At 43.6% G+C, this 10,562-nt stretch overlaps 1 protein-coding gene and 1 non-coding gene across 2 annotated transcripts in view; one reads left to right on the forward strand and one right to left on the reverse strand.

Moving 5' to 3' along the window:
* Positions 1–881: 881 nt before the first annotated feature.
* On the forward strand, positions 882–983 carry LOC126488740 (U6 spliceosomal RNA). The gene has a single exon (XR_007588787.1). It is a non-coding gene; the product is annotated as a U6 spliceosomal RNA (small nuclear RNA).
* Positions 984–1,104: 121 nt separating this feature from the next.
* Positions 1,105–10,562, reverse strand: part of Csta (cystatin A) — an 11,508-nt gene continuing 2,050 nt past the window's right edge. Inside the window, exons 2-3 of the mRNA XM_050122383.1 lie at positions 5,201–5,302; positions 1,105–1,233 (exon numbers count right to left, since the gene is read on the reverse strand). Coding sequence (XP_049978340.1) covers positions 1,105–1,233; positions 5,201–5,302 — 231 coding nt within the window. The remainder of the gene's footprint in view (positions 1,234–5,200; positions 5,303–10,562) is intronic.

Consider the following 10,562-nt stretch of genomic DNA (forward strand, 5'->3'; position numbering starts at 1 on the left):
GACATGTTCCCCTACCGACACTGAAGGATAAAGAAACAGGAAATCTGCACGGATGAATAAAGAAGAGCCTGGTGATTAAACCAGTAATAAAAAGCCTGCCCTGAAGGAAATGCCCAGCCCTGATGGCCTTAGCCCTGAGTTATATCAAACTAGCCTGGTCTACACAGTGAATTTTCCAAGCCATCCACTGGCTGCGTGGTGAGACCCTGGGTAAAACAACAACAAAACATCCACCAGCAGTGTTTCCCAACACTAACAATAGCCTGTCTGAAAGACTAATAAAAAGAAAAATCTCACTGTAACAACTTCCCACCCTCACCAGGCCTTTAGAAATAAAAATTTGATTAGGAAGATAAGGCTGCCCGAAATCCTAAAACACGAATCAAAGGAGATACATAGTAAAAATAAAATGTTTTGTCCGTGCACTGGAAGCACTAATGTTGTTAAAATGATCATATGACCCAAAGGACACTATATATTATTAGTGTTATTATCTATAACACTAATGTTATATCTGTCTAAATTCAAATATCAGGCTGAGTGGTGGCAGCTCACGCCTTTAATTCTAACACTCGGGCAGCAGAGGCAGGTGGATCTCTGAGTTCGAGGCCAGCCTGGTCTGCATATTGAGCTCCAGTTGCAGCTTTCAAAGCATGTCATGTAAAATACCTCTTTATTTTCCAAATATGGAAGCAGAGATGGCATGCTGGGTTCTGGGCAACCACAGGGAACATCCCTGGCAGCCACGGACCTAACCCACTTGCAGTGAGGATGAAGAGGTACTAAACCTTTACCCAATTGCAGCCGAACCTTATTAGTTTTTATAAGCTTTCCGGTTGGCACCGTTTACCGTGGAATTTCTGCTCTAAGCCAACAACACTGTGCTGTCTTTGGCAGCACGTGCACTAAAATCGGAATGATTCAGATTAGCATGGCCCGTGCCCAAGGGTGACACGTAAATTCAGGTAGCGTTCCAGGTTTTAAAACATTGTCAAGAAAGCAAAGGTCAGTACTATAAATGAACAATACTGGAAGCAAACAGTTATTTGAAGAATGCTTCTTTATTGACGGCCACATCTCTACAGTGGGAGGAATCAGGTCTCTTTAGAAGTAGGTGATTTCATCATCCTTGGTTTTGTTAGTCTGGTAACCACTAAGCACCAAATCCTCATCTTGTCCGGGAAGACCTTGAAAGACTTTCACGTGTATGTAGTTACCATTGCCGACATCCACCTGAAAGACATGAGGGTGGGAGATTATTCACGTGGATCTACACTGTATGACAGACCAGCTGTCTTGTAAAGATGGTGTGGGGGGAGATTATTCACGTGGATCTACACTGTATGACAGACCAGCTGTCTTGTAAAGATGGTGTGGGGGGAGATTATTCACGTGGATCTACACTGTAAGTCAGAGCAGCTGTCTTGTAAAGGTGGTGTGATAAGCCATCCTGAAATGAAATGACACTTCCGTCCAAGGCGGCGCCCGAGAACTGAGCTCCCATCAGCCCTTATGTTTGGAGAAAGAGCAGCTAACAGTATGGCAGGAAGTGGGTTTCCTAGATTTGTTTTTAATACTTTTTAGAAGAATATTTTATTTGTATGGACAATTTGCCTGCTTGTATTTCAGCGCACCATGTGCGTGTGATGTCTGGAGAGGCCGGCAGAGGGTGCTATCTCCCCTCAAACTGGAGTTAGAGATGTGGTGAGATTTCATGTGTGCTGGAACCCACAGCCAGGTCCTCTGCAAGGGCAACCAGTGCTCTTGCCATCTGTCGAGCTCCATCTGCGTTTAATTTATTGTGCTTTTCATTATAACCTGGGTACAAATCACATTCCAGAACTTCATTTGATTTTCATGATGCGTGGAACAGAAGCAGAGGGCAGCCTATATTTTTGGTGATTCTGTTTTCTGACTTCTAACTTGGGAGAGAAAGTGCCATATAGCTCGATAAAGGAGAAAAACCTCAGAATCGCTTAGAAAATGTGGACTGTATGGGTCCCTGTACCCAAGGTGTATTGGAACCTACTTTGTGAATTCCCACCAGGCATTTGAGAACTGAGAGGGGTGGGTGGTCTGCTCACCTCCTTTGTAAAGTAAAATTAAGAAGGTTAGGTGCACTGGGCAGTGGTGGCACATGCCTTTAATCCCAGCATTCAGGAGGCAGAAGAATCTCTGGGTTTGAAGCCAGTCTGGTTTACAGAGCAAGTTCCAAACTTGCTCCAAAGCAAGGACAGGCTCCAAAGCTACACAGAAAAACCCTGTCTTAAAATGGACCTATCAGAGTTTATCATTATATACGACACTATAATGAGCAACACACAAAACGTGTGTGTGTGTGTGTGTGTGTGTGTGTTTGATCACACTGACTGCTTACTGTAGGTCTGAAAAAAGCTGTGGCAGTATCAGTTTTAAAGATGCCAGCAACAGACCAAGGAGATGAACTCCTAGAGCTGGGGTGCAGCTTGGTTAACACAGTGTTTGTCTGTCTAGTACGAAGCCTTGAGTTTGGTCAACCAGCACCTCATAAACCCAGTGATGTGTGCCTACTATAATCCCTGCATCCGGAGGTGGAGGTAAGGGGAGCAGAAACTCAAGGTCATTTTATATTACATATGAAGTTTGAGTTCCAACCACCAGAGATACATGAGATCCTGCGTCAAAACAACAACCAAACCAAGCCAAAACAACAGACAACAAAAACCAATGAACAAATGGCAGAACCTAAATTTCAACCTAGATCTCTTAGATTTCATCATCCACATCATTTTCCTTCTCTTGTTGGCTGGTTTTGTTTTGAGGAAGAATCTCTCTATGTAGCCCAGGCTAGCCTCAAACTCTGGAATCGGCCTGCCTTGTCTCCTGAGTACTGGGTTACAGGTGTACCCCATGCTCAGCATTTGTATTCTTCTCACTGGACAGTGTTCCTTTTTTAATAAAAGTGTTTGTTTCCTCCTTGGCAAAGAGCAGCAACCATTGCAAACATTGCTAACATTACTCAAGCCAGTGCTTCAGCTGGAAGTCCGGGCTCTGTGCTTACAGTAGTGTGAACTTCTAGTGTCATTTACCTTTCTAGAGATCAGTTTTCTGATTGGTACCAACTAACTAACTGATTGGTAGAAGTGGTTTATTTTTGTTTCATGGCTTTTTAATGAGGATCAGGTGAAGAGGGGCATGGCCTGCTTATAGAATTGTACCTGCACATCCTAAGGGCACCATGGGTTATTGTTCCCACCATTCAGGTTAGGGGGTTAGACTCAGGGGAGGGGATGTTGGCATCACATAGAATTTATTTATTTGTTTGTTTGTTTGTTTTGGTTTTTCGGGACAGGGTTTCTCTGTAGCTTTGGAGCCAGTCCTGGAACTAGCTCTTGTAGACCAGGCTGGTCTCGAACTCACAGAGATTCGCCTGCCTTTGCCTCCCGAGTGGTGGGATTAAAGGCATGCGCCACTGCCGCCTGGCATCACACAGATTTTAAACAAGTGTGAACAAGGAGTAGAACCAAGGTCAAACCTGGGACAACCCTAACAACAAGGCCTGTAGTCCTTCATTGTACAACTCTCTCAGTAGGAACTCAAGACAGAAAATCTAGAGAGTGGCTGAGAGCCTCACAGCTCTGTGCCTGCTGGAAGGAAGGAGGGAACTAAGGCCCAGTGGAAGAGTAGAAGGAGGGGGAGGGAAAGGGAGGGGGAAGCAGAGAGGGGAGAGGGGGAAAGGGAGAGGGAAGGGGGAGAAGGGAAGAAATGGAAGAGAATGAGAGTGAACACACTGCAGTAGGGTACTCAAGGGAAGAAAATTTCAAGATAATTTTCTAATGAGCTTTTTAAAGAAGTATGTGAGGAAAGTAATTAATTAATTAATAAATGAAGTGTATTTATTTGGATAATCAGAGTTATTAAAATAGCCTCAGTTTTGGTGGAAAATTCCTATCTTTGTGTGATTTTTTTTTTTCCTGAACTGCTACTTCTTTCCGGGCTGTGAAGAAAGATCGTGGGCGGAAGCAGTTCCTGATGAGGGATTTGCCCACAGTTTCCTCAGGCCTGGAACACACCAGGAACTCAACTGTGATGGAAACAAACAGATCTGTTCCTCATACACAACCCATGTTGAGCTGGCTAGCTCCACTCAAGTCATTTTTTTTTAAACGGAATACATTAAAAAATTATATCTTAAGTAGTTAATTACTTTTTAAAAAAAGAAATAAATGGCACTGTGCCTTGGTCCAGTGACAAAGCAGACTAGGTAGAAGCACCTCAACATCTGTTATCTTTGAAATCAAGATTGTCATTGTTAATACATAGAGATAAACACGGCTCCTATCTATTATCCACAGTTGAGTTTTTAAATAGCTTTCATTGATATCACAGGCGAGTCAAAGTATTTTTTTTCCACTGGAACTCAATCAGGACACCATTTAAATTAATTTTTTGATATGACAAGCTATACAATTTGTTTTAATTTTTAAAAAATTACTCATGTGCATGTGTGTCTGTGTACAGCATCTAGGAATAGGTGCCCTCAGAGGCCAGAGCAATCAGATCTCCTATAGCTGGAGGTCAGGAGGTTGTGAGCCTTCTGATGTGGGTGCTGGACACAGCCTGCAGCTTCTGCAAGAGCAGCATGCACTCCTAACAGCTGGATCATTTCTCCAGCTCCTAAAATTTATTTTTTAAAATACTATAAATGTGACTATACTCTGTGGCTGGAGTGCCACAAGTTGGACCTTCTTGAGTTGTAAAAAGAATTATTTAAATCATATTACTAACCACTTATTTAAAGGACGAAAGTGGCTTGAATTGTTCTTCCAACTAATGATTAGAGTCCTTCTTTAAGTGCATTTGATTTGGACACACATAGAATTAGGAAGTTTGGAGGTAGGAAAGGCTCTAAGACACTGTTTGGAAAATTCCCACATCCTAAGACATTATCTTCCACATCTACCTGACAGAAGAAACAGCCATGACCAAAACCCATGACCCGGACTGTTACTGCCTCTTTTTCTATACAGGTTCTAGAAATTAAGAACCATATAAGTAAGCTTCCTATATCCATGAGGAAAAGCAAGGTAAATATCCTTCTGGAATCTTCTATCTGCAAGTGTCACGCTAGTGCCTTAACCAAAGACAAGTGGTAGGAATGAAGGTCCAGGCGGGGCAGCAGGAAACGTCACACGGGTGATAACTGAAGTTGGAGTCTAACCTTAATGAAGTAATTGACTCCAGCGACGACTTGACTTTTATACTCGGTGGCTTCGAATTTTTCATATTTCTCGTTGGTTTTCTCTTCTAGCTTTTCTCTGATCTTATGAAGAGAAAGGAAGAAATGATGTTAGAGCCGGGTTGAGTCTGTTTATCTGAGCTGCAAATCTGAGAACCTCACACTACCGAGAGTCCTCAGAGATGCTGATGAAACCTGGCATGGTGGCTCAAGCCTATAATCCCAGAATTTGGAAGACGGAGGCAGGAGTATCCTGTTCAAGAGGAGCTTGGGCTATATAGAAAGTTCCAGGCTAATTGAGGCTACAAATTGAGACCCAGCCTCAAAATTCAAAATAAAGCTATAAACTAAACTTAAAAAGATAAAATCATTGTTTCCCCATAGAAACACTTTAAGAATGTGATACAGGTTAAAAGTCAAATTATACTGCATGAGGTTGAATTAATATCAAACCAGTGTGATCTTACAAAATAGTCACAATTTAGGGCCTCCAAATAGCTCAGCAGAGTAAAGTCACTTGTCACCAAGAAAGCATGACAACCTGGGTTCCATCCCTGGGACTCACATTGCGGAAGGAGGAAATGGACTCCTCCAAGTTGTCCTGCAATGATCTACATACAAACACACACACACACACACACACACATGCATGCACGTACACACATGCAAAAATAAAAGCAAAGCAGAAACCAATATAGTCACAATTTGCAATAAAGAGCTCTAATAGTTGCATCTGTATTTGATTAATAATTAAAAACAGGACAGCAACAAGTACTACTTATTGTTTTAAACTGATTGCACAATTACTGATGAAAATGATGAATTGATTTAGGCAGTCAATAAAATAATAATTGATTTAGATTTTAGATTTCCCCTAGCATTTCCATCTCACACGCCAACACTCGTTCTAGAATCTTCCAGACCAGAACATTACAGTGGAATATTATCATGAAGGAGTCTATAAATGTCTCCAGCTGTCTCTCAACTGTCCCCTCTCCTCCAGGATCCTGCACTGCGCTGAACATCACGTCTCTCTAGCCTTTCAGTGGGGTTGGCTCCCAGGTCTTTCTTTGTCATTCTAACCCTGACTCTGGACTGTTCATTTGTGGTGTCCCTTGACTTTGGTTGGTCTGACCTCTCTTGTGTCTGCCTTCTCCATTCTTTACAGCACAACTCGGTGGGTCCTCAGTGCATTGTATCAGGACCCATGGTTTTCCTTAGTTGCGGATGGAGACACTGTCTCTTGGGTAGGCTGCCTGGCAGGACTCACTACTGCAAGTTACTGTCCTATCCCTCTTTGATGAACCCTAGGGGGAGGCATGATTGGACCACACAGTATTTTCTCATCACAGAGGAGACTATTTCTCATCAGGCCTTCATCCCTTAATTTTGACATGCTTCTTGACAACATGCTTTTGCCAAATAATAGTTTAGACTTTTTTCTCCCATTCCTTATGTGTTTGTTAATTAGAATTCTATTGTCAGGAACACCTGTTCGCTCTCTACTATTGTCCTCCACTTGTCTGTTGAGATCTCCCTCAACTTGGTGTCTTTTCAGTGTGGCTCCATCCTTTTATGAGTTCTTCCTCCCTGTGTGGCACTAGAACACTCACCAGACTCTTCTTTGTGTGCACATACAGTTGTATGTGACAGCTACAGTTTTTCCTTGGTGTCTGTAGGGGATTGGCTCTGGGATCCCCTATAGATAGCAAGATGCTCAGATTTCTTATGTTAAATTATCATGGAATTTAAATGCACATCTTCTCATATGCTTTAACTCATCTCTGAACCACTTAGACCAACTAATACAATGAAACACCTAGTAAACAGTTACTCTGTGTTGCTTAAGAAATAATGACAACTGTTCTTGAACTCTCTCTGTAGACCAGGTTGACCTCGAACTCAGAGATCCACTTGCCTATGTCTCCTGAGTACTGGGACTAAAGGGGTGTGGCACACCTCCCCTTGGCAGGAACTCCTCTCTCAACTACTGAGGATGAAGCCTGGCTTACATTCACGATCTATTTACTTATTTAATAAGTTCTAACACACACATAATAATAGCTTTAGGTTTCCTCATCTAAAAAAATTGTATTTACAAATCAGAATATGGGATTTCTATGTGGTTTTTGTAAAGATCCTATGAGTACTTTGGGCACACCATCTTACTGTTTCTGCCTAATCACGCCTACAAAATTGTGTTGCCTTGTGAGACAGAACATTTAACGGTCCCGGGGCTTATTTCTATCTCTCCTATTAACGGATCCAAATTGCATTTTCTTCATTGTTCTTGTGTCAATCACAGGCCCAGAATTTTCCATGAGGGAACTGATTTCAAATGCTCCGACTTGTTTCCTTACACGCTGCCCCACCTCTGGTTCACTGTGGAAGGTGCAGCCTCCTTCCCCTTTGTAGCAGCATGCATTTGCGTCCTTTAATGTGGGATGCTATGGGCCTGGATGCTGACTGGGAGTTGGGAAGTAGGGGAAGATGCGGGTGGGGAGATTGCTAGAGAACATTTAAGATTCTGAAAGTAGTTTGGCATTGAGGGAGCCTGGTGTGACAGACAGGAGCCCTTCTCCTTTCATGGCCTGCAGTTTCTGATGATGGCTAGAACCTATGTGTTCGTCACTCTGTCCTCCATCAGAGGACGGGGCACCCAAGAAACACAGTTGCAGAGTTGTTCCAGCTTTTCCAATTGCTGTTCATTTTCTAGGACCTGAAGATTTGAGCCATGGGGCATCCAACCTTAATGCCTTTCTCTAGTCTGCCATCCTTCTTCAGAGAGGAATGGCTAGAAGACATGGCTACAAGGTAGATAGGCAGTATTTAAGGGGATTTCACAGTATGAAAATGGGATTTAGGGAGCAGTGTGAAAATATGGTAAAGCTAGTGGGACATGTCTCATGGACATTTGTCAACTGATAAGTCTTAAAGGAAGTATGAAGAAAAGTGTGCCGGACACAAGAAAATGAAGTCCCTAGACTCTGAGTGGAGGAAAAGACCGTGTAGGACTGGATGGAAGATGGGCCTGAAGCAATATGATAAACTGGGGTATGTCCTCAACAGTTGCCAGCAATTTTCCAAGCAGAATAAGAACTGAGAAGCCTGCTGGGGAACCCATGGGAGGATGGGGGGGGCATAGGACAAGGATGACATGATGGGGAGAAGGTGTAGGTTTCTAGGAAAAAGGCAACAAATAGAACCGAAAGGACACGCTGCTGTCCCCAGGGTCCTGCCATGACATGGACGCTCATTCATCAAGCTGGAATGGTGAGCTTCCTGTGGTCCTGGGACTTCCTGGAACAGAAGTGGAGGAGGAGGAAGAGAGGGCCGTGGGAGTGACCTCTAATTGAAGATTGGAGCGTCACAGCTCACAGGATCACGGGAATCGGAGTAGAGGAGTACATGAAGATACTCGTCCAGGGACAAATGGCCATGAGGATCTAGCCATGTTCTGATAGAGATGGGAGGTGGGCGCCTTGAGAAAGCTGGTGTGGCTGAGTGCCAGGTTCTCTGAGGATGGGACACCAGGAGAAGTGGCTGACTAGGAAGCTTAGGTTAAAGAGAATCTGTAGATGACATCAACAGGAGCCATGACATGCTCAAGCCCAGGGTGTGCCCTGTTGTGCTGATGAGGTGTCTCTGTGGTGTCCCAGCTAACAAAACTCATGCTAAGTGTGTTGGCAGGAATGGTGTTCCGCCACCAGGTTTCCAACCTGAAGATGAGCATGTGCAGTGTGCCATGCATTTGCATGTGTGATCATAGCCTTTGCTTCTAAAAATAATCCTTAAAATAACATTTCTTTCGCTCAGATAAACATACCTGGAATTCTCTTCCAGTGGCTACCTACATAGATAATAAAAGATCACCAGCTGCAATCTGGACTTGTTGTTGGGGCAATATGTTTATTTGGTCTTTCATTACACATGTTATGATTTTTCATGTACGGGATGTATATGTCTTTTTATTTGATTATGTAACAATCTTTTATTTTTTTTTCCAAGACAAGGTCTTTCTATATAGCTCTGGCTGTCCTGGAACTTACTCTGTAGACCAGGATGGCTCAAACTCACAGAGATCCGCCTGCCTCTGCCCGATGAGCGCTGGGATTAAAGGTGTGCACCACTACCACCAGGTAATAATGAACATTTAAGAAAATCACGTGAACAGTTGTGTGTGTGTGTGTGTGTGTGTGTGTGTGTGTGTGTTGGGGCATGCATGGGAGCCTCAGAGGACCACCTTTGGGAGTTGATGCACTCCATCATATGGCCTGGGGCACTGAGCCATCTTGCCACCTGATAATCAATGTTTTCTGAGTGACAAACTTTAGGAATCCTTGTCTGCCCTGAAAATCCTCACATCCTCCCGATCCCAAAGACCCTGTCTGCCTTTCTGGGGCATGCCTGTGCCACTTCTTTATGGAACTTTCCCTTCTTTCTGGGCAACCTTTCCTTCCTTCCTGCTGGGGTCTTCCTTCCATTGTTCCTCCATTACCAAGTTCTCTGCAAAGGGCAGAGGCAGCCAAGAGTTGTCTCTCCTAAGAATATTTAACAGTGGATTTTTAAAAATACGAAAAATGTATTTTAAAATAAAAGTACAATGTAAACGATAGGCTGTGGAGATTATCTCTAGGACCTCTAAAAATCATTCTAGGGATGTGCTGACCCCCCTGGCCTGACCTTGTGTGGGGTCTCAGCCAACCATAATCTTGGAGGTATGGATTCAATTTCCTGACTTAACAAGGACTTCAGTAGTATCTGCCTCATGGGTTTTTTTGGAGGGGGAATGATTGATATGACTGAGAATATGCTTCCTAAAATATACAGTTTACTGCCTGCTTCTCCACCTCCCAACACGTGGTGGGGAGGGGATTGTCCCCTAAGGCTGTCTCCTGCAAGAGAGGACAGATGAGTGATTCTGGGAGCTGAGCCACTACACTGTACTTGTTCCCCTGCCAGTAAAGGGCTTGACAGCCATGGCTAATGTCTTTTTTAGTTAAACCTATGATTATGAAAGAGCACTTAACTACGTTTTGTTTTATAACATACCCTAGATAGCTTGACTTCCTCTACACTGGTAATTTTTCGGGAGTTGCGGCTATGCCTTATAGCCCTTTATGCAGCTTCTACAGTCTGTGGTCTGTTTCTAGACACCTAAGAGAGACTCAGGAAGTGCCCCCACCATGAAATGGTTCATATCTAGGCAGCTTGCATTGTGGTTTAAACCTGAGGCCACGGCTTGCATGGAGAAGGCGAGTCTGCTGCACTCTCTCTCCTCACGCCTGCGAAAGCTCCCCAGTGTGTGGAGGCCATGCAGTGGAAAGGACAGATCCTTTTCTTA

The sequence above is a fragment of the Alexandromys fortis genome, unplaced genomic scaffold, assembly GCF_014885135.2.
Source record: "Alexandromys fortis isolate MF-2015 unplaced genomic scaffold, M_Fortis_MF-2015_v1.1 scaffold_187, whole genome shotgun sequence".
NCBI classification, from domain to species: Eukaryota; Metazoa; Chordata; class Mammalia; order Rodentia; family Cricetidae; genus Alexandromys; species Alexandromys fortis.